General features: G+C 40.4%; 1 protein-coding gene across 1 annotated transcript; it reads right to left on the bottom strand.

Moving 5' to 3' along the window:
* Positions 1-1,483: 1,483 nt before the first annotated feature.
* On the bottom strand, positions 1,484-19,619 carry n4bp1 (NEDD4 binding protein 1). The gene is made up of 7 exons (XM_003227260.4): positions 19,264-19,619; positions 13,311-14,974; positions 6,439-6,569; positions 6,231-6,327; positions 4,300-4,407; positions 3,511-3,618; positions 1,484-2,483 (listed from the first exon to the last, which is right to left on the bottom strand). Exons 1-7 carry the CDS (start codon positions 19,495-19,497, stop codon positions 2,162-2,164), a joined length of 2,664 nt encoding a protein of 887 aa, XP_003227308.2. The 5' UTR covers positions 19,498-19,619; the 3' UTR covers positions 1,484-2,161.
* Between the last annotated feature and the right edge of the window lie 7,389 nt (positions 19,620-27,008).

Here is a 27,008-nt window from a genome sequence, read left to right on the forward strand (position 1 = left end):
AAGGTACAACATTGTTCCCGAATCACATATATGTTTCTTATTTAAAACAGACTCTTTATATACACACATATAGTCAATCCTAAATGAGAAACATCTATGTTTGTAGTCGTAGATGTAGTGCTCGGGTCATCCACAAGAGAGTGATCTATCTATAATTAATTCAACTCATTTCCATATAGATTGATCTTGTATGGAGCAGGATTCTGAGGCCTTCTGCTCTCTATCTCCCTCCAGTGGCAGCACGTAAGCCCTGCAGTGCCCCATTCATTTAAATCTAAGGAACTTCTGCCTGCTATAATTATTCTTTTTTTTTTATTCTATCCAGAATTTATTGAAATAGGTTTGATTTCTGCATAAGAAACAAGAGCAGCTTCACTTGTTTGTGCTATGTCCAAATATACCAAACCTTTATACAATTGTGTAGAAAGTACAATGGTTGAAACACTTTTTACTGGTTATTCAAAATATACCACCTGAAGTGGAAAACTAGGCTACTTTAAATGGCACATACCCACAAATTCTGGAGATCGTACTGTGATACTTGTGTGTGCAGCTGAGTAGGAGCTGGGGGAAAGAAAAATATACAGGATTGCTACTCTTTAGATGGTGAAAACAGTTCTGAGTAGGTTACCATTTTAATCTATGAGCACATTTGGAAAATCTTAGAAAAAGTTACAAGAATGAATACTCAAATACCTCAAATGGTGCTCTGTTCAATTTACCTTACTACTTTTTAAAGTGTAAAGTACAAGCATGCAAATATAAAGTCAGTCCACAGGCACATAATTATTCTTGAATGGCCCTTGTGGCGTCTTCTGATTTATTAATTATATTTATTATTATTATTATTGAATGCCCCTTGTACTCTCTTCAACTCTGATTTACTATTATTAATAGCTTGGGTACCCAGCATTGCTCAGGTTATTTGAAAAAGTCAAGGAGGTCTTCAACTCTGATTTATTATTACTAGCTTGGGTACCCGTTTTGCCCAGGTTATTTGAAAAAGTCAAGGAGTCAAAGAAGTGAACTACAACTTATAAATCCCTCCAAAGGCCTCCAGTATTTTTGTGTGCCAAGTTAGTCCCAGGTTCATCGTTGGTGGAGTTCAGATTGCTCTTAGATTGCAGGTGAACTATACATCCCAGTCCCTAAAACTCCTATCAATCATGGTGAATTCTCCCCAAACCTCTCTCTAGTATGTTCAGTTGCTGATTTGAATCCGTGAGACTGGGTGAGCTCCTGTCGGTTAGCACTAGAGGAAACAACATTTGGAACATATAGGATGATATTGTGAATTCACAAAGCCTACAAAGGGGAGAGGGGGGAAGTCCATATATTTTAACCAGCATAAAGATACGGATCCCCTTTTCCGCTAGTTTACGAACATCAACATGGATACATCGCAGAGTCTTTTTCCCCCTATGTGGCATCTTGTGGGACTTCAAAGATAAGCAGATTTGTCTTGACAAACAGTAACAAGCAATTGGATTTTGTAGGACTTTATTGCAGCATGAATGTCTTTTAAGGCGCCACAAGACATTTCCTTTGCATTTTCTCTCTCTTGAGAAGTCCCTTTGCTGGAATTTAGCGAACAAAACCAGCCATTCTTATCCAACCTTATCAACCACAATGCCCTTTGGTTTAGATTCTTGGACATCTCGGAGGCGCTTTGCTATGGCTACTTGCTGCTGCAAGGACAGCTTTGGCTTATGCTAAGCAACTATCTGCAAAGTTTTTGAGGCCAAGACGGAGCACTCTTGCCTAATCGGAAGATGTGCAACCATCATGGTTTACTCACTGATGAATCGGCATCTTCGCAGGCGATTTCTTCCCACAATGAGAAACTCAAGATTGTATATTCCATTGCAATCATGGAATTTTCACAGAACCAAAAGATCTCTTCCGCAGACCTCGCTTCCACTTTTGTAAACAACTTTCGCAAACCAGGAAGGAATAAAGAATCTTCCTTGAAAACGACGCATCAATACAAATCTTTAAAAGCAATGCAACTCAAGCTGAATTTTAAAAAATCAGCAAATCCTTTGAATATTAACATTTTTTATACAAAAAAATGATTTCAGGTTTCGGCTCTTGGAAGGTGGCCCCGACGTCAAGGTCACAGTCCAAATGGTAAACGTCGAAGGGCGTCGCGTCCGGCCCATCAGCCCAAGTCCAGGACCATCGCGGACAGAGCGTTCATGTCCCGCATGTGGGGATGCTGGGCGAGGATCTCCTCAATCTTCTCGTTCTGCTCAGAGGTAGGGAAGATCTTCCGCAAGGCCTCTTTCAAGTGGGTGGTTTCCGTCGCCGATCGCGGATGCGGAGGGAGGGCAGATGCGGGGGGGAACTTCAGCAACGGAGGCCCAAGGCCCGGCAATCGGTTCTCCGTCGAGCGGGAACTGCTCTCTGGTTGCATCACAAAATGTGGCATGGGCAAAGGAAAGAGGCCTCCGCTCGCAGGGCCACAGGCGGGTGGAACGTTTCTGCAAAACAACGAAACACGGAGTATTAAAAGCCAACTAATGGCAAATCTCGGAAACAACAGAACATAACCTCCTAGCGTTCTATTATTATTTTCGTTGCCTGTATTGTCTTTATAACAATGTTGTATTTAGGCTCGAATTTTAACTTCAATGCCCAGTAAGGACATTAGTGCTTCTATATTTTTTGTTTGGAGCCCTTATTGGCACAATGGGTTAAACCCTTGTGACGGCAGGACTGCTGACCAAAAAGTTGGTGGTTTGAATCCGGGGAGTGGGGTGAGCCCCCATCTGTCAGCTCTAGCTCCCAGTGCAGGGACATGAGAGAAGCCTCCCACAGGATGGTAAAACATCAAACATCCGGCTGTCCCCTGGGCAACGTCCTTGCAGAGGGCCAATTCTCTCACACCAGAAGCAACTTGCAGTTTCTCAAGTCGCTTCTGACATGAAAAATAAAATTTATGTCTCATTACATATAAGCAACACGTAAAGCTTCATTGAACCACTGTATCAAGTGCCATTCCACTTTTCTAATAGGGCCTCATTTGGGAACTTACAATAACAACAACAGCAACAACAACAACAACAACTTTATTTTTGTATCCTGCCTCCATCTTACCGAAGGGACTCGGTGGCTAACACAGGGCCAAGCCCAAACAATTACAATAAAACAAAATAAAATACATACAAGACAAAGGACAACATCCAATAAAATGCTTATACAATAACAAAGTAAAACAAAACATAATAACGATAATATTATGTTTATAATAATTATGTTCTTTTCAGTATAATTTACCCAGCTAAGATGTGACACACATCTTGGTGTCTCAAATGTTATATTTCTTTATGGCTATATTTCACCAACTGATTCCAAAAATGGCACTGGTTTGCACCTCTCGGCTCTAGTTTTTGAGATAGGTGGTTGGCCTCCCCAGTCTTTCTCACCACGGCCCAAGGATGATGAGAGTTGCAGTGCAACAGCCACCTGGGCCTTAGGGCTTTGGAGGCGCCAAGGAGCACTCTATACCTGCCGTGGGCGCTCTCTTCAAGAAAACGTTCCAATCCTGGTCCGTTCCGTCCCATGGGGTCATCCGGAACCATGAAAAAGTCTCCAGCAAAAGTGTACGGGAGGAGCCTACAAGAGCAACGGAGTGAGGGAGTAGTACAACGGAAATACTTTCAGGTCTATAAACTTATCTGTACATTATGCAATCATTTACATTATACAGGCGGTCAGAAGATTACACCTCATTTTCTGTCCCTGTGAGAACTGGATTTTGAAAAAATGCATGCAAAGCTGGTCTCACCACTGGGCTAAAATACATCTTCCAGGAATCCAAACCATCTAGCATCACAGAATCCAGAAATGCATGAATTCTAGCTGAGGGTTAACACACACACTCCAGATTCCAAGTCTGATATTGTTTAGGAATGTGTTCACTGCCATAGTTCAGAAGTATAGGTGCCTCAAGATGTGATTTCAAGGTAGAGAGGAACTTTCAAAAATTATATCAACTGGACCTACTTCTATGTATTTCATAGAAATACGTATTAATATACTTTTTACATGATGGTTTATGATGATGTGCAATGTTGTAGCCCACCTTGAGGTGAGTAAGAAATAAAAATATTATTATTACTACTACTATTATTGTTATTATATCCTGTAGACTAGTGATAGACAGAATGCTGTTTCATTTCCAGGAGTTAAGGGGTGTACAAAGCTGCAGTGGTGACTACTGAATATTTAACTCATAAATCAACCAATCCCAAGCCTGTTTCCCTTTTGGAAATCTTGCAACGGAAATGCAGTTACCTCCTTTGAATAATTTCTCTCCAGGAAGGGGATTCATTCACAAATTCTCTGAGATTATCATTGGTAACGACGACTCCTCCAGTTTTCTCCGCAAGATGCAGCAAAAACCTAGGACGGCGTTTGCAAACAGAATCAGCATTCTTGCCCCAAATAAATAAAAACTCAAAGCCTCATCAAGAAGCCTCTTTTAAAGGCCATGCTGGTCATATATTTGTTTTGCGCTGGCTGTAGTTCTAGGCCTCCCCTAGTGTTTGTTTGGTAGCAAATACCCAACTTGAGTTTGTGTTATAGATACGCTTTTTATGAGGCAACAGATAGTCTTCCATCCCTTTTGCTGAAAGGCTCCAGCAATGATGATGATGATGATAATAATAATAATAACTTTATTTATACCCAGCTCCAGCTCCTGAAAGACTCGGGGCTGCTTACACTGGGACAAGCCCAAAACAGTATTACATCAATAAAACAGTAACACAATAAAATCACAGTATAATAACACATCTTATAAAAATTAATATAACCCCTCACAGCAAATGCTGGAACTGGGCCCTTAAATGGCTAATTCCACTCAGACTCTTCATGGTCTAATATCAAATTCCTCATTGCTGGCAAAATGGCAAGATCAATGGAAGCTGCGAGTCAAAAATGTTACATAATACAGACCCAAACAAAGAAAATCGAAGTATGATCTATCTCCCCATCTCGCCCCAAAATCAACTATGAGAACTGGGCTTAGTTACAAAGGAAAATTCACTCCTTCCATCTCTTCCAAACCTTCTGATTTTTTCCTAGCCTTAAATTGCCAAGCTAATAGGAAACGTATCAAAGCCACATACACAAATTAGCCCTGTTATTTATTTATTATTTATTTATTTTATTTCGAGCATTTATATCCTGTTCTTCTCACCTCCGAGGGGGGAGTCAGGCGGCCTTACAATTAGCAATCATTAGAGCTGAACAACATAGTACAGTAGAGTCTCACTTATCCAACGTAAACGGGCCGGCAGAACGTTGGATAAGCGAATATTTTGGATAATAAGGAGAGATTAAGGAAAAGCCTATTAAACACCAAATTAGGTTATGATTTTACAAATTACGCCCCAAAACATCATGTTATACAACAAATTTTACAGAAAAAATAGTTCAATACACAGTAATGCTATGTAGTAATTACTGTATTTACGAATTTAGCACCAAAATATCATGATATATTGAAAACATTAACTACAAAAATGTGTTGGATAATCCAGAACGTTGGATAAATGAGTGTTGGATAAGTGAGACTCTACTGTATATAAAAACATAGTGCAAACATCTGAATATGATGATACCAGGCACTCTAAAACACATTTGCCTGGTAGCAGAGGCCCAACGCTACAAAAAGTATCCACAAGGAAACCTAAATCCTGACTGTGATGCATCAAAAGTCACCTATGTGACAAACCACTTTACGGTACGATGCACAACATTGCTTCAGATTGAATCAGCAGGCAGTAATAATATAATAATAAAACTTTATTTATATACTCCTCAAGAGGACTCAGGGCGGGTTCCAACATAGCAAAGAAACCATACAACAAATTAAACACAATAAAGAATAATAAACATGAAACAAGACCATACAATTCAAAACAACCACAAAAACTAAAAAAAAAAAGTTACAAATCTGACTAAGCCTGAACCAAAAGCCACACACAAAGCTGTACATGCCAAAGTTGTTTGGGACTTAATTCTACTGGGTCTACTGGGTCTACTTGGGAGGAGCTCTCTAGATTGTACTTTATGTAATAGGACTTTAGACTTAAAACATTTAAAGAATGCCAGTTGAAGGAAGGCTGGGCTACAGTGTCCATGTGTCAACATTTCCCCCCTTGACACTGAATCAAGTCAGAATCACACCTCAGATTGTTCTCTGCAGAGGCTCGCTTTACCTGTCATCATGAGATGCGATCCTGGCTCCACATACAACCCTAGCAGGAGTGAGGGCCAAAATCCCAATATCTTGGAGCTGGGTCAGGAAGTGCTGCTCTATTAAGATAAAAAGCAAAGAGCAACAACTACATCTTAAATACAGGCAACCCAAGCAAGGAGAAGTCGGCTGTTAAAGGGAAGGAAGCACAATCCCATCACATTCCATACCTGTGGCATTACAATCTCTCCTCGTTCGCCATTGTGGGACAAACACGGTAATCTTCCTGTGACCTCGCTTCCAAAAATAATCCACGGCAATTGCAATCCCCCGGCATGAGAAGAACTTCTGTAGCCCATGACTGCAACAAAGACAGAGGGGGGAAATAAGAAGGGTATGCATAAACGTACTTTCAAGTCATCTATCACATATTGAAATCATAGGACTATCGTAGGCAAGCTTTACTCATGACTGTTTTGCCAGTTCCTTCCTCTGAAATATAGCCAACAGAATCTAGGATTCCTTGGTGGTCTCCCATCCAACTAAGACTAACTGACCTTAGCTTCCAAGATCAGGGGCATTTAGGCCAAAGGAAGGATAGCACTTGCTGAATGTCACAGCACTTGTTTACAAGCCCTTACTATTGAAAATGTAAAATTAAATTCCATGTGAAGTGAAGAGCTCAGCAGTTTATATAGATCACTAGGGAGTTCTTTCCTCTTTCTGTGGAATGCCTAGTGTGCAACACAAAAATGTGTGAAAGCATTAACATATAGCAGATGGAAGGTAAACCTCAGACGAGCTTTAGTGTATCTACAAAATCAACAACACTTTATTTATATACCGCTCTATCTCCCATAGGGACTCAGGGCGGTTTACACATGGTAAACATTCAGTACCAGCATACAACATACAACAATCCAGTAATAACATCACAATTTAAACATGATAAAAAATACAGCCATATTGCCATTGAGTCTCCTTTGTGGACAGAAAAGTGGGATATAAGTAAACATCATAAATAATAATAATAATAATAATCTAGATTAGCCTATCCAATAATTTTTAGTATAACTCAAGTTATATATTTTGTCACAGGACACCTAAAGTTCTTGGACTGAGAAGAGCAGAACCGATAAAGATTCAATCAAGTCAAAATCTTATCAAGGTTCAAATAGGGTAACCCAGTACTCTTGACACTGAATTATAATGATTCTAAACCAATTTCCTGATTATTTTCTGTGAAGCCTTGTCTTGTCAACATCTGCTGAAACTAGCAGTCAAAACAACCAGAAAACATAGATTTATTGTCAGATCTTTTCTGTCTTCTAAGCTAGGAAACATTACTGTTAAACTGGGGAAAATACAAAGTTGATGAAACCTTAAGTCATGGGACATCGTTCTATCTCTTTTTAGGTATGGATGACTTTCAATTCAAGGCAGATCTAAGAGATTGTCAGAGGAGCCTGCCATTATATGTAGTTTGCCAGCCAGCCCCCAAAGTTCTTCAAACTTCCCCGAAATTGGGGGAAAACTGCAAACAAACCACCAGCACATGAAGCAGCAAATGCTGCCCACTTCACCAGAAACCCTAGTCTCAAATCAGAAAACGGATGAAAATCAGTCCCTGGTCAAAAGCCATCTTTGATTTTTTTGGGGGTGAGGGGTTAGGGGAATTCCTAAGACTTCATTTTCATAGAAAAGTAAAAACTAAAGGAACATACTACTCTCTCTTCTAGTGGCAGTTTTTCACCTTTTCATTGTCAGCTATTATCAGCAGAAACCATTGTCTTTGTTTACACTTGATGAAAAAAACTCAGTCGAACGAAAGGCAAGGCATCACTCTGTTAGCTAATGATTCTCCATGGGTTAAACATACACACTCTGCAAACTCCTTTTGCAAACTTTCCTCCAAATAGTGTGTCTCACCCTGATCTAGGAATCCATAATTGCATATGGGCCTCCATACGCAGAGCAATACTTCCCATTTATTATCTCACAAATACATTTGCAGATGACAGACCAGAGTAAGTCCAAACATGGGAAATTTTACTTCTTTGGACTACAATTTCCAGACTCTCCCAACAAGGTTGTAGGATTCTGAGAGCTATAATCTAAAGAGATGTCATTCCCCAGCTCCGATTTATGCCTGAAAGTGACTGCCGGTTTAAGAATGTCAGGAAAGTCCAGGAATGAGGTGTCGATTTGTTCCCGATTCTTTCTCACATATCAACTCTATGCATTGCCATGCTGGCATGTCTACTGGTTTGCTTGTGAAACCATCATCCACCACCATATTACCCAACCTCTTTCTCCTAATCCTGTTTGCCTTGTGGTAGAGGCGCATCTGTGATTATGCAACCGGGGCATGTTTGTACAGGAACTCCCTTAGCACAGCTCATTCTGTGATAGGTCTCGACAAAAACAGAAGATGGCTTTCATTTTCAGTGTTATCTCCTCTCCAAGAATTTTAAGGAAGTTCCTCATGGGTCCAACCAAGAATGTCACTGGTTTCTGTTTGTTTTATTTGTCTTCGGTTCAGAAGACCACACCTAAAATAAATATTTACAATGACCAACCTCTTTGCAGCATCAGCTTTTGGCGCACTTTCATGGGAGGGCAAAAACATCTCAGGAATGATTTAGAGGTGAAAATAGAAAATAAAACATCCCTTTCTCAACATCTTGTACTAGAGACTGCACTCAGAGCAATGGTTAGCTTGCTAGCGTTATCTCTTTCTTTCAAAAATTTATGTGTGATTTAACAACTTCATGTCTAGTTCATTCCATTTCTTCCCCACTCCTTTCTTTTAATTTCTGCAGAAAGTAGCTAGTAGATGTAGCCATTCAATGTAAATTAGGGTGATTAACTGGAACATTTACGCTGGCCTCCAACTGACAAGAGTTCTTCCCTCACCCTGGACTTCCCACAGATATATATAAACATTCCTTGCTTAGTTTCTCCATACCTCACAACCTCTGAGAATGCCGGCCATAGATGTGGGTGAAACGTCAGGAGAGAATACTTCTAGAACATGGCCATACAGCCCGGAAAACATACAACAACCCTTCTGCTATTTTGTTAGCAATCTAAGAGAGAGTGCAAGCCTGGAGACAGGATGGAGCAAGGTAAACTGGGAAAACCTCCATGATTCTCCAGAGCAATTTGAATAATTTAGATTTCCTTTCTTGTGTGGGCAAATAAGGCCTTCTCCAAGATTTCAGCAGCTATTCTGTATGCCACTAATAGAAGTCCAAGCTAGTCAAGATGTAAAGACATAAAAATGCAATGTGGATCCTATGCTTAGTGAGTTATCAATCTGGGAAATCAGGGTGGCACTTGTGCCAAATTATTGTTGGATGAAGTCATTCAGATGCGCCAATGGCAAAGATGCTGTAATGCCCATTGCCCATTTCTTCATTCTCCATCCTTTGTTCAAGACAGTTTTCAAAACTGGTATTCCAATAATTAAAACTATAGGAAGTCCAAATCTCCAGGCTATAGAGGAAGTTACTTGCATGAAGCATTATCTCGGGTGTGTCCCCTCCCAAAAAACATTCCTACAGGGAAGGATCATTGTATTGTATTGACACCGGGTGTGACAGGGTCACCTATTCGTCCCAATTAAGAGATGAAACATTAATACCTATTCCTTGGAAATGGGATGCCTATTATATTTTTTTCATGAGTTGCTACACAGGGCAATGATGGAAGGCCAGCAAGACTGGGCAGGCTATGAAAACAGTAAGTCCAGGGAAATATTTTCATGCTTCACAATTCAATCGCCTTCACCTAGATTGGAACTTCTTAGATGACACCTTTCTATGCGCTCCTGGCATGAAACAATCTGTTCCCCATGAACTATTTGGCACAATTGTGAGAAAATAAGACCAGCAGTGCTAAATCAAACCATCCCATCAATCTCATCTTCTGTCTCCAATGGTGGCCAACTAGACTCCTGGGAAGCCCATAAAGATAAGAAGACAATAGCATTTTCTCTATTGAGTTCCAGTAACTGATAATGAGTTACTTTTTGTTTCCAAACACTCAGTTAACATACAGCGATAATCTTAATTATAATCACTAATGCATATGCTAATTCTTGAAGTGTGGATTCTCACGTAGTCAAAATATCTCCAACCACACAGAAGAGGGAAGTATCAGGAGGCCTGGGGGACATTAAGAAGAAAAGGAGGAGAGAAAAAAAGAGAAAGAGAAGGAAGGAAAGAGGAGGAGGAGAGGAAACAGGAAGCAGCAGCAGTAGTTGTTGTTTGGGAAAAACATTGATCAAACAATCCAAAAAGAACTCAATTGTGATGAAAGGTTGACTGTAAAACTGGTTATGCAAAGAAAGAGAAGATGGGAGAAAATAGAGTAAATTACTCTGGAAGACAACTACCTTCCATCTTGAACTGAGCACTCTACACTCTAACACAGGGGTCCCCAAACTTTTCAAAATGGGGGCCAGTTCACGATCCCTCAGACCGTTGGAGGGTCAGACTATAGTTGGCCAGGTGGCCACCGAGTAATAATAATAATAATAATAATAATAATAATAAGCCCAACTCCTTTCTGCCTTTGTGGACCCAAAGCACAAGCAAAGCACCCCTGACGGATAGCGTTCCAGCCTCAATGTTGTTAATAATAATAATAATAATAATAATAATAATAATAATAATAATAATAATAATAATTTGTATTTGTGGAGCATCAGAGGTGGAGGATATCGCACATGTACTGTTCAGCTGTGAATTGTATAAGAAAGAGACCAATGCCTTGGGCCATACATTATTCACAAAACACACTGGGTCCCACATATTAAAACTTCATTTTTGTTGGCCAGCCAGAATCCTAAAATAACACACAAAGCCTTTTTCCTGTTCAAAACAACACAGCTGAGGATTGCATATTTGGAATCAATTGGGGTAAACTGTGGAGGTGATGCAGATATTTGACCTGAATGGGATCTTGTTAACAGCTTGTTTATTTTAACTTCTTTTGTACTGCGGGTTGTATGTTGTATGTATGTCTATGTGTTAAATATTTTGATATAGCCGATGGGCTAATCAATAAAACATGATTTATAATAATAATAATAATAATAATAATAATAATAATAATAATAAAGAGGGTTGGAAGAGACCCCTTGGGCCATTTAGCCCAACCCCCTTCAGCCTTTGTGCCATGGGGGCCGGATAAATGGCTTCAATGGGCCGCATGTGGTCCCTGGGCCGTAGTTTGGGGACCCCTGCTCTAACATTTCCCAATGGCTACTAATAATCACAACTCCTATACTTCTCTCTAGCCTGCTAATGCTGTGGGCAGTATTATGGACTTTAAGCAGAGGGGGGAAACTACTCTATGTCTCACTTCATTTCATGCTTTATACAACACGGGAGTATTTTGTTACTATTTCACACTGGCACTACAAAAAAAAATCCTTCGCGGAGGTCATGCGCTTCCTTTAACCCAAACACTGCTGAAATAAAGCAAACAGTAGTTACTCACAGTTTCAACTATTTGCATAGCACTACCTATTCGTTGCAATCTAACTGGAATTAAAAATGAATCATAATTGTGACTTTCATTTTACATCACTACTGAAAAATTAAAAAAGGGTTCGCATCAGCAGGTCTTTACTATACTTTCCTCTTTTTCAAATGCATGTTGAAGAAAGGTGTGCTGGTTCACTGATTTCCAGAAAATGTAACCCAAAGCACTGCTGGTTAAAGAGATTGCTGCATGACATTAGTTTCTTCTAAGATAAGTAAATGATCAAACTAGAACTCCTAGGATTGCACAGCATTGAGCTATGGCAGTTAAAGTGGTGTCAAACTGCATTAATTCTACAGTGTAGATGCAGCTTTTCTAAAAAGCTCTTTGTACCTTCCATTTAAGAGGAGTATTATCTCATTCTCTCTGGCAGCTTTGGGGTTACAATGGATAGTTTGATCAGATCACTGTGCCATGTTTTTGTTCTTTACATTCTGGAATTACACTATATGTTTACAATTTTGTTTTATTTTAGATCTGTAGCTCAATAAACCAAAAGAGGAACAAACAGGATTTCCTTGTGCAGACAGAGCTAAAACAACATTAGGCTTGTCCAGCAGTTATGCCTGTCCTTTCTTGTTATTTGCTTATCTAAAGGAAATTATGTAATATCATCCACAGTATCTTGGGTCCACCCCTGCAACAACACAGATACTTTCAATTTGCAAAGGGCCAGCCAGAAAAGTCAGAAGTACAGAAGAGTCTCACTTATCCAAGCTAAACAGGCTGGCAGAATCTTGGATAAGCGAATATCTTGGATAATGAGGGATTAAGGACAAGCCTATTAAACATCAAATTAGGTTATGATTTTACAAATTAAGCACAAAAACATCATGTTATACAACAAATTTGACAGAAAAAGTAGTTCAATACACAGTAATGTTATGTTGTAATTACTGTATTTATGAATTTAGCACCAAAATATCACGATATATTGAAAACATTGACTACAAAAATGGCTTGGATAATCCAGAGGCTGGGATAAGCGAGGCTTGGATAAGTGAGACTCTACTGTACTATGATTTTCCTTCTTTATATCTCACCTTATTAAAGGGCAGTCAGATTCCTTGCCATACTTAAGGATCTCCCAAAATCCAGATACTGGCACCAAAGTTGAGGTCTCTAAAGCACACCTAGGTAATGGTGTCAAAATACCTAAAATCATAATGTATTTCTTAAGGTGGTACCATAAAACAAAGGGGATGTTCTAGCCCTATGACATACGAGTGCTGAAAAGTATTTCAATTCTATTGCTAATTCACTTTACTTACAGGTTTTCTCTTCCTTTTGGGGATAGGCACACAAACCATGTAATTTTCATCTGATATTACTCATCAATGTACAATGTTCAAAGGGACTTATCACGTGGAAGTGAGTGAGACTATAAAGGGTCAGCAAAGTTTCATATATGTCTCATCACAAAAAAAAAAGCCTGCCTAGGAAAATACACCTCTCTCTGGCTTCGACCACACATATTTTTGGTACTTTCCCTCCGTTGCGCTGTCAACTTAGAAATACTCTAGAAATCTAATCGTCGCGCAATACTTACGACATTGCCACATTGCTGCCATCTATTACTATGTATTTCACGTCGGTCCTCCCTGGTTCATTTTTCAATTCCAGCTTGTACGGTATATTCAGGGATTCTAGAAACCTCTGGATTCCAGTGACTGAAGGGTCAGTGTGATGAATGGGCAAAGCTCCTCCTACTCTTCTTTCAGGATAAGAGCCTGTTAATTGTGGAGGAAGTCTAGAATCCAGAAGCTGATTGGATGTCTGAGAAGGTAGATGTCTGTCTCCAAGCTGTAGAGGATTGCAATGTCCCTGTTGATTGTGTTTGGTGGATGATTGTTCAACCCCTGTTCCTTTTGGAATTGGTGGACGTGGTGTCTCTGAGATGCCCCTCGCCACCAAGCCGGAAGCATTTAGTTTCTTATCTTTCAATACCCATTGCTCATTATTACAACGGTTCACATAGCCATCACTTTCTATATCCCTTGCTTTGTGCTGTGGGTTTTGGCTGCTGGACAAAGCTGTTTGGTTTTCACTTTTCGGCATGTATGTATTTCCTTCAGTCTTGCTCTGAGCTTGCCCAACAGATACCACACTTTGTTTTGCATTTCTGGAAGGCTCTGGCATACATCCCAGGCCTTGGCTGCTTGAACTGCCTTTATCCTTCTTGGCCCACACAGTCTGAGGCGCAACAACAGCCTCATTTTTGTCCTTGGAACCCTTTTTACTTTCTTTTTCAATTTCTTCCAGAAGCAAGAGCGGCTCAGCCAACTGACCATGTTCTGCGATTACCTTTTCTACAATTTGTTGCGAGTAGCCCATACTTTTGAAAAAATTCACCAATATCTTGTATTCCATTTCCTCACTTATCTCGTCACCTTCTTTAGTGCATCCATGTGGGTCATCCAACTCATTACTTGAATTGGTGACTAAATCAATCAACACGACATCATCATCAGCTGAAGCAGCGGGTGGAATCCGTTGGCTCTCCTGATTGTTTTCTAAAGAAAACTGCTTCTTTGGAAGCCTCTCCTCAGCTTCCGATGACCTTCTTTTACACGATTGTCTCTCTTTGCCTGCAGAAGTCTCTGGTGGACTCATACCATTGATAGGTAAAAAATGCCTTTCTGAAGTATCTGGGAAAACAGCATTCATTCTGTCTGCTAACTCAGTGACAGGGGTACCGGCGTTATTTCTTTCTTCCTCCTTCCCTGTTCTGCAATCATGGTTTCTCCCAGGCCTTTGCTGCATTTGATTTGGGGAAAGTTCTGATGTCCCTTCCAAAGTGACAAGATCTATGATTGGAACTTCTGCTTTGAAGGACTCCTTCTGTGCTAGGCTGAGTAGCTCTCTCTTCAATGAGTTTGGTAAGATCAACAAGTCCATAGTATATTTATCTGCATGGGCTTCAACAAGATGTTTGAACCTTTTCTTCACTTCTGACTCCCCACCAATTGATATACTTGCATTGTTTTTGAAGAGGCTCACAAACTGTTGAATGTGACTTCTAGCCATCACAACAGGTTCGGCACCGCCCTTAATATTCAGTGTCCCTATCTCTACAACAGTGACATCAGCCGAGGTTCTCTGAATGAGGCAGTTCAAGAAGAGGTTCTGGGCGCCTACAAAAATACAGTGCATCTCTTTGGGATAATATTCCCTCTCTTCCAATTCCGGTTCACAGAGTCCTTTAATATATTCCTACAACAAGAAAATGGAAGGAGAAGAAAATTAGGAGATTACAAACTCACTTCTCCAGAGAAAAGTTACTTCCAGAAGGTTAAGAAGTAAAAGAGGGGCTTATAATGTTCATTTGAAGGGACATGAACCAAGCCAGATGAAATGCTAACTGTATTATTTTGTGGAATAAACTGTAATATCAGATCAAAGTTATATACTCACAGGTTTCAACAATGCTGCTTGCTATGTTATAATGGGAGGGACAAATGGTCAGCCATCCTCCCATCCTTGAAAATGAAGAGGTTACTGGCACTTTGGCTCCAAACCTGGGAGATGGTCGAGAGGTTCTGTTGTAATATTACAGCCAAAGCACTTGGGGAGTCTGGGCAAGGGAGAACTACACCTGATATCATCTCCATGCTGTTTTTATCCCACGCCATAATAGTGAAATTGCATGAAAACACTCAGGATATCTTCTAGCATCTCTCATCCCGCCAGCCTGTCCCTTTCTTAAGGGAAGGCAGCTTGCCTAGAATTGTGTGTGAAGCCTAACAACTTCAGTTTTTGGCTTAGAGATCAAGCTAAATAGATGTACACTTCCATACAGCGCAAACAGTTTTAAGTCTATGGTGTTTATACCCAATGATTATCATTCCTGATCTGCATATCCTGCCCCTCTTAAGATCATTTCTGGGTGCCTTTTAAAATGTGCTACTATGAACTGTCAACATCTCAGGTCTAAGTATTATTCCTGGAACTATAGTCAATGTCATCAAGTATTTCTGTGACAGACCTAAGCCTTTTTTATACTGAAAAACTGACAAATCACTACAGAACTGACTTTCTAGAGTACTGTGCAGGAGAAGGACAAATATTTTCTTTGCTTTGAAAGCAGTGCTGGACATACTATTACACATTGTTTATACAGCCATCACTGTACATGGCACTTGACAGAGAACAGGTCTTTCTCATTATCGGGAAAGACAGGTGTGTCAAGAGTATTGCTAGCATAACCTACAGACTGCCATACTGTTTTCTTCAACAATGTGATTACATTTGACATTGTCTCATCATAATGTCTTCTCTTATTAGTTGAGCTTTCTGACATAGTGTTCTGAGTTCTGCTTTTGGTGTATTTGGTCATTTTTTCTGTGTTATTTTTGTTGGTTAGTTTGATCAAATAAATACCTAATCATTTTAAAATAAGAGCAATAGTAGCAGTTTTATTATCATTCCTGCTTGTGGCTGAGACAGTTGGCATGTTGAGGAATGAGTGGTGATACACTCCACTTAATAGGACAAGAATTGGAGCCCTCTAAACTTTGCTATACAATGCATGACTTCTCGTATTGGAAGTACTGGTACTATACACAAAGGCAAGTGACACTATGTCCAAACGCTTCTGGGATGACACCACTTTTATGTTGTAATAACTGAAATTCCTTCCCCAAACAGATGCACGCCTTTCAATGTTTGTTTGCAGAGAGAGAGGATCCTCTCTCTGGCTTGTAATGCCATAGCATCAGCCTAACTCCTACAGCACTTACTTTGAAGACTGACGAGACTGTCTCCCTTTATTCTAATGGGATCTCATATTCTTCCTCTATTTGTCAAGACTTCCTCAGTCCCCGTTTCTTCCTTCTGCCTACACAAAGATTAGATGGTCTACTAGATATCAATGGATTGAAACTCCCAACATACCATACTGCCTGAGCTACTAATGTTACAGGAAGTTGTAAACCATCAACTTGAGAGGGCCAGTTTCAAGTCCCGATTTTGAAAGTAGGATGGGATATGATGATGATGATGCTAAATTTTATTTCTTACCCGCCTCTCCTGATAGCTTGAGGCAGGGCACAACAAAGTCAAACTCATATGAACAAGAAATATATACAATAAACTGCATAGTTAAACCACACACAGATACAGAATTGACATATAATAGTAACAGAATGTAAATAAAAACTCATGACTGAAAGTTGACTGGGCAGGTTTTCTGCCGGAAGAGATTAAGCTTCCTGGGTGAGTGGAAATTTGAACCCACACTTCCCCAAAGTCTAGTATCTGTCCCACTACAATGCACTGATACCAAAACCAATAATAGTAATAATAAAAACATTTTTATGGACTTGAGAATGGAAGAATTTCAATGAACGTTGGAGCTTCTCAGGAACATGGGCAAAACTGAACTCTTACAGCAAAGGTCTGCTTTCCTTTTAAAGGAAGCGGGAAACATGAAAACAAAATCCTTTCCTCTTTTATAACCTCACAGAACCACCAATTTCTACAGAAATGAGCAAGATGCTTGACAAAAGGGCATTTCCATTCAGGAACTATTTTTTTCCCTCTTTGCACGCAATTTTCCAATGCACACAGTCTACTCGACAAAATTCTCTTGATATTGAAATTTATCAGGAAAGATTTAGGAGGAAGTTCCTCACCTTTCAACCCCTAAAGCAGACTGGGGGCATTTCAAATGCAAATAATAATAAAGATTATAATAATAATTTTATCACAGAAGCCACTTCCTTATCATCTCAGGTTTCCAGAGTGTACAAGGAGAGCAGGAGGTCACATCTGACCTAGGGTTTCCTAGATGACCTTAAATGAAGATGCAACATTGGAACCAGGCAATACAAATATTGTGAGACACATTGAAGGATGAGGAAATGCAAACGTTTGTTTACACAACTCCTTCAAATAAGAGAGAACACACATGAAACCAGGAGACAACGGAGACCACAAATGTACCTACAAACCTATTTTAAATGCACATAAGATTCCATTAATAGGAAAGGAATCGTGTAATCAGTGACTAAAGAACAATGGGGATCATTCTAGGGGGGTTTAAGGGGAGCCCATGCACAAATCAACTTTCAGTTTAAAGGCTGGCTGCTTTCTGCCTGGGGGAATCCTTTGTTGGGAGGTATTAGCTGGCCCTGATTGATTCATGTCTGGAATTCCTCTGTTTTCTGAGTGGTGTTCTTTATTTACTGTCCTGATTTTAGATATTGTCCACATGTTTGTGTATTTTAATAGCATCTCTATGTAGTCTGACATGGTGCTTGTTAGAGGGGTCCAGTATTTCTGTGTTCTCAACTAATACGCTGTGTCCAGGTTGGTTCACCCTGAGCATTCCACACACACACCCCACTTGCATGGTTGATTAGCATTGAATAGCCTTGCAGCTTCAAAGCCTGGCTGCTTCCTGCCTTTGTTGGGAGGTATATAAACAGATATATAAATCCCACTTGCCTCGTTTCCAACAGACTTCACAACCTCCGAGAATGCTTGCCATAGATGTGGGTGAAATATCAGGAGAAAATGTTTCTGGAACATGGTCATACAGCCCAGAAAATTAACAGCAACACAGTGATTCTGGCCATGAAAAGCATTCAACAACACATTATTATGTTTATTTATACCCTGCTTTCTCTCTCTACAAGGATACCCCACGGAGACATTTATTATTATTATTAATAATAATAATACCCCGCTTTTTCCCTCCACATGGAGATGCCAATTATTATCATTATTTATTATTATTATTATTATTTTATTATGTCACAGCAAACAAGATAGCTATGCTGGATTTCGTATCACAAAATCACAAGTCAAACACTTCCCAAGTGTCTAGGACTGTGTGATGTATTTTCGGATGATGCGTGCAGCTCCCAGTAGGGTGGCCTTTTGCAGTTGGCAGATCGTAATTTTGTCAATGTCTATTGTTTCCAAATGCCGGCTGAGATCTTTTGGCACGGCACCCAATGTGCCCATCACCACCGGGACCACTTGCACTGGTTTCTGCCAGAGTCTTTGAAGTTCAATCTTGAGGTCCTGATTATTATTACTATTATTATTATTATCATCCTTATTCGACATGGCATTGAATGTATGCCACTTTTGTTCTGGTAACCGCTCTGAATCCCCTTGGGGAGACAGAGCGAGTTAGAAATAAACTTTATTATTATTATTATGAACTCATTACAGAAGAGGCGGGTAATAAATAAAAACATTATTATTATTATTATTATTATATGAAAATATTCCCCAACACTAAATAAGATCTCATTATGAATGTAGATTATTATTATTATATGAAACTATTCCCCAATCCGAATTGGATCCTCATGCTGTATATCTAGCTTGGGCCAACTTGGGCCCTCCAGGTGTTTTGGACTTCAACTCCCACAATTCCTAACAGCCTATCGGCTGTTAGGAATTGTGGGAGTTGGAGTCCAAAACACCTGGAGGGCCCAAGTTGGCCCAGGCCTGCTAATATGTATTCCACCTCCTGGCCTGGTCCTAACCTTGGCGCTGCGAACGTCCCCGGTCTCTCCCAGGAGGCTGAGCCAGATGCGGCGCCCTTTGGCCGGGCCTTGTTGCTGCTGCTCCCCGCCCGAGTCCCAGCCGCCTCCGTTGAGGGCCCCCAGGATGCAGAGGCGCACCCGGAAGAGGCGCTCGATGGAGGCCCGGCTCCGCTCCAGGCAGCCGCTCTTCTCCGCCGGCGCCGTGAACTCGTCCATCACAGGCCCCGGCGGCATCCCGACAGGAGCAGCAGCGGCGGCGGCATCGCTTCGGGCCAGGCTCTGAGGGAACTCCCGCTCCGACGCCGCCCTCTCAGACCCTAGGCCGCATCGCTAGGCAACCCGTGACGTCACCGTGAAGCGCCACACAAGGAAGCCGCTTGCCCGCGTGCCCACTCAACTTCTCCTCCAATCCGCGTCGAGGAAGCCTCCCGCCGCCATGTTTAGTGAGGGCACTTCCAACGTCCGGATTCCCACGCTACTTGAGGACTTCATTTCCCAGAAGCCTTAGCCGCTTTCGCCGACGGTTAAGAATCCTGGGAGATGGAGTCCAAAACAATATAAGGATGTGTTGTCAAAGGCTTTCATGGCCTGGATCACAGGGTTGTTGTACACTAGAGTCTCACTTATCCAACGTTCTGGATTATCCAACGCATTTTTGTAGTCAATGTTTTCAATATATCATGATATTTTGGTGCTAAATTCGTAAATACAGTAATTACTACATAGCATTACTGTGTATTGAACTACCTTTTCTGTCAAATTTGTTGTATAACATGATGTTCTGATGCTTAATTTGTAAAATCATAACCTAATTTGATGTTTAATAGGCTTTTCCTTAATCTCTCCTTATTATCCAACATATTCGCTTATCCAACGTTCTGTCGGCCCGTTTACGTTGGATAAGTGAGACTCTACTGTATGTATGTTTTCCGGGCTATGGCCATGTTCTAGAAGTATTCTCTCCTGACGTTTCGCCCACATCTATGGCAGGCATCCTCAGAGGTTGTGAGGTAATATAAGGATGGTTTCGGTTTCCCCTTTGCGACCTGGGCCTGAATGAAATCCCACATTACAGTAGAATCTCACTTATCCAACACTCGCTTATCCAACGTTCTGGATTATCCAACGCATTTTTGTAGTCAATATTTTCAATACATCGTGATATTTTGGTGCTAAATTCGTAAATACAGTAATTACTACTTAGCATTACTGCATATTGATCTACCTTTTCTGTCAAATTTGTTGTTAAACATGATGTTTTGGTGCTTAATTTGTAAAATCATAACCTAATTTGATGTTTAATAGGCTTTTTCTTAATCCCTCCTCATTATCCAAGATATTCACTTATCCAAGGTTCTGCCGGCCCGTTTATGTTGGATAAGTGAGACTCTACTGTATCTGCTTTGAACTGGAATATATGGCAGTGTGGACTCAAGGCCCTAATTCAGAATATCAAGGCAGAAAATCCCACATTATCTGCTTTGAACTGGGTTATCTATCTGTGTCCACACTGCCCTATAATTTTAAACTGCATTTGCATTTTAAACTGCTGTGTGGAAGGGGCTCCACATTATCACATTGAACTGGATTATATGGCAGTGTGGACTCAGATAATCCACTTAAAAGCAGATATTGCAGATTATCTGCCTTGATATTCTGGGTTATATGGCTGTGTGGAAAGGCCCACAGTTAAACTGGATTATCAGGGTCCATCTGTGTTGCCATATAATCTGGTTCCCGAATCTAGATTATCTGCTTTGAACTGGATTGGATGGCAGCGTAGACCCATATAATCCAATTCAAGGCAGATAATTTGGATTTGGAAACTAGATTATATGGCTGTGTAGATCCAGCATGAGTTTACACTGGGCATATAATGGAGTTCAATCTGCATTATAATGGCAGTGTACATGGGGCCTTATGGCCCTTCCAGACAGCCGTATAATCCAGACTATCAAGGCAGAGAATCTACACATTATCATCGTTGAACTAGATTATCTGAGTCCACACTGCTATACAATCCAGTTCAAAGCAGATAATGTGGATTTTATACAGCTGTGTGGAGGAGTCTTAGAGTTGTAGTTTGAGGAGGCACTTTGGCTCCATTGACACTGCCATATAATGCAGTTTAACCATTGAACTGCAGTGTATACTCACACAATTTATCTTAATGCACTTAAACTGCAGTAGATGGCAGTATAGATGACAGAGAAGGCTTAAGATCTTGCAAAACTACAATTTGGGGAAATGGGTAACAGACTGAACTGTATATAGCCAGATTTCTTCATATATACTTCCGCCTTTTTGCAGCATAACAAAACATTCAGCGTAAATTAAAAACTCTTCAATTTATTGTGGGAAATTGCACTAAAAACCTCAAAAATACCCTGATAAGGAAGAAGCGGGTCGTAAAGCAACATAGAAGAAAATAATATCTTTTATCGGTGCACTCAGGGTTAGTTTAACACCACTTTAATGGCCGTGGCTCGATGCTTGCAAAACTATAACTCCAGTGAGTCCATAGTAGAGCCATGGCAATTGAATTGGGATCAAACTGCATTGCTTCTCTCTTTTAAATGCACATTTTAACTGCCATGACTCAGAGCTATACAATCCTGAGATTTCCAGTTTGGGGAGACACCAGCTCCCTTTGGCAGAGAAAGCTAAAGATCTTGTAAAACTACAACTCCCACGATCCCATAGCATTGAACCAAGACTGTAAAAGTCGTGTCAAACCACATTAATTCTTACTACTGTATTAGAATTTATTATTATTATTATTATTATTATTATTATTATTATTATTATTATTATTGTTAATATTATTATGTATACACTGCTTTTTCTCTCAATTAGGATATTCAAAGTGGCTATGTATTATTACTATTAGAATGTATTATTATTATTATTTATACTTTTTCTCTCTATAAGGAGACTCAAAGTGGCTATATATTATTACTATTAGAATGTATTATTATTATATTTATACCTTGCTTTTTCTCTCCATAAGGAGACTCAAAGTAACTATGAATTATTAGTACTAGAGTGTATTATTATTATTATTATTATTATTATTATTATTATTATTATTATTATATTTATACCCTGCTTTTTCTCTCCATAAGGAGACTCAAAGTGGCTATGTATTATTACTATTAGAATGTATTATGATGATGATGATGTATTATTATAATGTATTATAATTATTTATACCCTGCTTTTTCTCTCAATGAGGAGACTCAAAGCGGCTATGTATTATTAGTATTAGAATGTATTATTATTATTATTATTATTATTATTATTATTTACAGTGCTTTTTCTCTCCATAAGGAGACTCAAAGTGGCTATGTATTATTACTATTAGAATGTATTATTATTATTATAATGTATTATTATAATGTATTATTATTATTATTATTATTATTATTATTATTATTATTTATACCCTGCTTTTTCTCTCAGTAAGGATACTCAAAGCAGCTATGTATTATTAGTATTAGAATTAATTATTATTATTATTATTATTATTATTATTATTTATATCAAAGTGGCTATGTATCTAATACTAGTATTAGAATGTATTACTGTACTTTGCTTCATTATACAGCCACTGCTGCCTCTGCCCCAAAGAAAAAGAAATATCCATGTTTCCAATAGGAGAGAGGCCAAATATTTTCCAATTATGGCCTCCCCGGTTGTAGAAGTTGGCCGTTTATGATTTTAATTAATGGACTCTGGATCTGTTTCTGAGAGACATGTTTTGAGCATTTGCTGGTAATGAGTTCTAAAAGGCTGCAGGTGGACTGGCAATAGATTTCTTTGACTGTGTGTAAAATATCAATATCTTGTCATGTGACCATGAGTCAGATTGCAATTCTCCGCACTTTTGGGGCTTGTGGGGAAAACCGTCTGACTTCTTAGAAGAAGAAAGGCTGCAGAAAAGAGCAAGAGAAATGCCATTAAGATACAAACATGAACGACAACTTATGTTGCCAAGCTTTGACGCTTATTTTTTTGCTTGATATCTATATTCTCGCAATTGCATTGGGATTTGCAAACGTCTGCAAATAACACAGGCATGCAAAAATGTGGGAGTGGTGTTGGTGTCCATCAATTATACTACCGTTCATTCCCGATAATGGGATTGTCTGCTCTGGTCGAGGCAAGAGGCCATGTTGACAGTAGCAATGGTAGGGACTCATATGTCAGACAGAAGTGTGCTGAAAAGCCAGACTGAATGTGCCAAACAGCTACTTGGCAGCAGTATTAGTAGAGGAGGATGCTGGTGGAAGATTCAGGCATAGATCCATGATGCCTGGTCCCATCTGCCACTGCCCTGGCTTCAGAGGAAGAGGAGGAGGAAGGCATGGATCCATCATGCTTAGACCCAGAAGCAGATGAAAGGCTCTATCTCCATCCCAACTTCCACTGCCCTCGTCTCAGAGTTAGAGAAGGAAGCAGGCACGACTCCATCGTGTCTTAGATCCAGAAGCATATGTAAGACCTTCACTCCAACTGTCACTTCCCTGGCTTCAGAGGGAGAGAAGGAGGAAGGCATGATTCCATCGGGCTTAGATCTAGAAGCGGATGAAAAGCTATCTATCCCAACTGCCACTGCCTTTGCTTCAGAGGGAGAGATTGAGGCAGGCATGACTCCATCATGTCTTAGATCCAGAAGCATATGTAAGACCTTCCCTCCATTCCAGCTGTCACTTCCCTGGTTTCAGAGGGAGAGAAGGAGGAAGGCATGGCTCTATCATGCTTAGACCTAGAAGCAGATAAAAGGTCTTTCCCTTCCTCCATCCTAACTGCCACTGCCTTGTCTTCAGAAGAAGAGACTGAGGCAGGTATGGCTCCATCATGCTTAGACCCAGAAGTAGCTGAAAGGCCCTACCTCCATCCCTACTGCTATTATCCTGGCTTCAGAGGGAGAGAAGAAGGAAGACATGACTCCATCGTGCTTTAGACCTAGAAGCAGATGAAAAGCCATCTAGCCTTTGCTTCAGAGGAAGATATCGAAGCAGGCATATCTCCATCATGCTTAGGTCCAGAAGAAGTTGAAAGGCTCTCCTTCCATCCCAACTGTCACTGCCCTGGCTAAGAGGGAGAGAAGGAAGCAGACATGTCTCCATCATACCTTAGACCCAAAAGGCCTTTCTCCATCCCAACTGCCACTGCCTTTGCTTCAGAGGGAGTGATTGAGGCAGGCATGTCTCCATCGTGCTTAGGTCCAGTAGAAGTTGAAAGTCCTTCCTTCCATCCCAGCTGTCACTGCCCTGGCTAAGAGGAAGAGAAGGAAGTAGACATGGCTCCATCATGCCTTAGACCCAAAAGGCCTTACTCCATCCCAACTGGCACTGCCTTAGCTTCAGAGGGAGAGAAGGAAACAGGCATGGCTCTATCCTGCATAGACCCAGAAGCAGATGAAAGGCACTCTCTGCATCCCAACTGTCACTGCTCTGGATTCAAAAGGAGAGAAGGAAACAGGCATGGCTCCATCATGTTTAGACTCATAAGCATATGAAAGATCTTTCTCCATCCCAACTGCCACTGTCCTGGCTTTAGAGGGAGAGATCGAGGCAGGTATGGCTCTGTAATGAAGTACGAATTTTGGTTTACAGATGTTATGTTTAATTGTGTGTTTATGTTTTAAAAGGGTAAGTATTACAGTTATTGCATCTCAGCACTCAGAGGCTGGTTGCCATGGAGAAGTAGGCAGAGCCAACTGCCGTTTAGTTGAAGAAGTGCAGAGTTTAAAAAAGAAAGTCAGTCTGTGCTCTGATGAGGCACAGAGAAGATTGATTCCAGGTTGATGGGATCAAGGAGACTCAATTGTTCATTTTGAGTTGGTTTTAAATAAGTTTGGTGACTCATTTAATGTAGTCTGTGTCCTGGTAAGGCACAGAGAATCTGTGATAGTATATCACAGGGGTGACTGTGGTTTGAAGTCACTGGATAGTCCAAGTTTCAGACTTTGGGAACTAATCCCAGCTGGACTCACAGAGATCCACTGAAGTAACAGTTTAAAAGTAGCAGAGGAAGAAGTTTTAACTACTTTAAGGAAAAGAAGTGATATTTAGAGAGTTGATTCATCTCATTCTAGTGTTGTAACTGTTAATAAGAATACCTCTAAGTGAGAAACAACATTGTAACCACTAAGCTCTGTGCCTGAATAAACTTGTTATTGTTCTTCCAACATCTAAGCCTCTGTCGCATATATTCTAAACCAAGTTACGCTACCCTTTAAAGTAAAAGGTCTCCTCCCTGAGTCTTTGGTGGTTGCATCTTTCCAAATTGGTGTTAGACGTTCATAGTCCTTTACAGGCTCCATCGTGCCTTAGACCCAGAAGCAGATGAAAGGCCTTCCCTCCACTCCAACTGTCACTGCCCTGAACATGGAGGGAGAGAAGAAAAGACAGTATCGGCTGGACTTAATCCCCTTCCACACTGCCATCCCCTTTTCCTTTTGTGTCCTGTCTTAATTAGATTGAAAGTCTGAGGGCAGGGAACCTATTTGTTGTTCCAAACTGATCTAATCAATCACTTTATCTCAGAGATAACAACACTGGCAGCATAGATAGCACTTGTTAGTAATGTGACCTTTAACAGTTAATAGTAGCTATGATGATTATTTGAAGTTTAAATACTGGTAAGGACATTTTGCAATGAAGAGCAGATGTTCTAATAATTTAATCATAGTTACACACCCCATCCTAAATTACAATATTATGTAAGGTAAAGGTAAAGATTTTCTCGACATTAAATCTAGTCGTGTCCGACTCTGGGTGCTCATCTTCATTTCTAAGCCGAAGAGCCGGCGTTGTCCATAGACACCTCCAAGGTCATGACTGCATGGAGTGCTGTTACCTTCCCGCCGGAGTGGTACCTATTGATCTACTCACACTTGCATGTTTTTGAACTGCCAGGTTGGCAGAAGCTGGGTCTAACAGCGGGAGCTCACCCCGTTCCCTGGATTCGAACTGCCAACCTTTTGGTTAGTAAATTCAGCAGCTCAGCACTTTAACAAGCTGTGCCACCAGGGGCTCCTATAATGTTATGTTAGGTGGGCAAATTGTGGCTCCAGTACAACAACACATTTCATTGTCAAAGCACAGAGTAGGAAACCTCTATTAAGAGTATCTCTTGTAATGAATGTCATGACACTACTATTGGAATCTTCTATCACACTAAAGGTGCATGAATATTTTGAAATAAAAATAGCTAGTAAAAAGATAAAGGTTTTCCCCTGACGTTAAGTTAAGTCGTGACCGACTCTGGGGGTTGGTGCTCATCTCCATTTCTAAGCTGAAGAGCCGGCGTTGTCCGTAGACACTTCCAAGGTCATGTGGCCGGCATGACTGCATGGAGCTAAGGGTGTATTCATTTTGTATTAATTGGTTCAGTTGGAGCATCCGTGTTGGAACTACAACTCCTATAATCCCCTCAGGTAGAGAAGTCTCTATTGGTTAGCATGGTTGTATGTTCCTAAATTTGCGATTAGTCCACAGTGTGCGTTATTAAGGCAGCAATACACAACATCTATAGTTCTGAAAAGGGGAAAAATTAATTTCCAGAATCCAGTAGGGGGCATCCTTTCCCTTTTGTAACCCTTTGGAGACATTTCTGCTTGTGCATTGTGCCTGCAAACGGAATTTCATTTTTGTTTATGGCACTAATTCGGAGGTTAAGGTTGGCCTGCAGTGAGCAATAATAAGTTTAACCTTTGACTTTATATAATAAAATGC

Source organism: Anolis carolinensis, unplaced genomic scaffold, assembly GCF_035594765.1.
Source record: "Anolis carolinensis isolate JA03-04 unplaced genomic scaffold, rAnoCar3.1.pri scaffold_9, whole genome shotgun sequence".
Taxonomy (NCBI): Eukaryota; Metazoa; Chordata; class Lepidosauria; order Squamata; family Dactyloidae; genus Anolis; species Anolis carolinensis.

What these genes read in the sequence shown, in the direction of transcription:
- n4bp1 (XM_003227260.4), bottom strand. Translation starts at nt 19,497, where the DNA reads ATGCCGCCGGGGCCTGTGATGGACGAGTTCACGGCGCCGGCGGAGAAG. An exon ending in ATCGCATCTCATGATGACAG is followed by an intron (nt 4,408 to 6,230) that starts GTAAAGCGAGCC and finishes ACGCCGTCCTAG; the next exon opens with GTTTTTGCTGCATCTTGCGG. An exon ending in GAAGAGAGCGCCCACGGCAG is followed by an intron (nt 2,484 to 3,510) that starts GTATAGAGTGCT and finishes GTTGTTTTGCAG; the next exon opens with AAACGTTCCACCCGCCTGTG.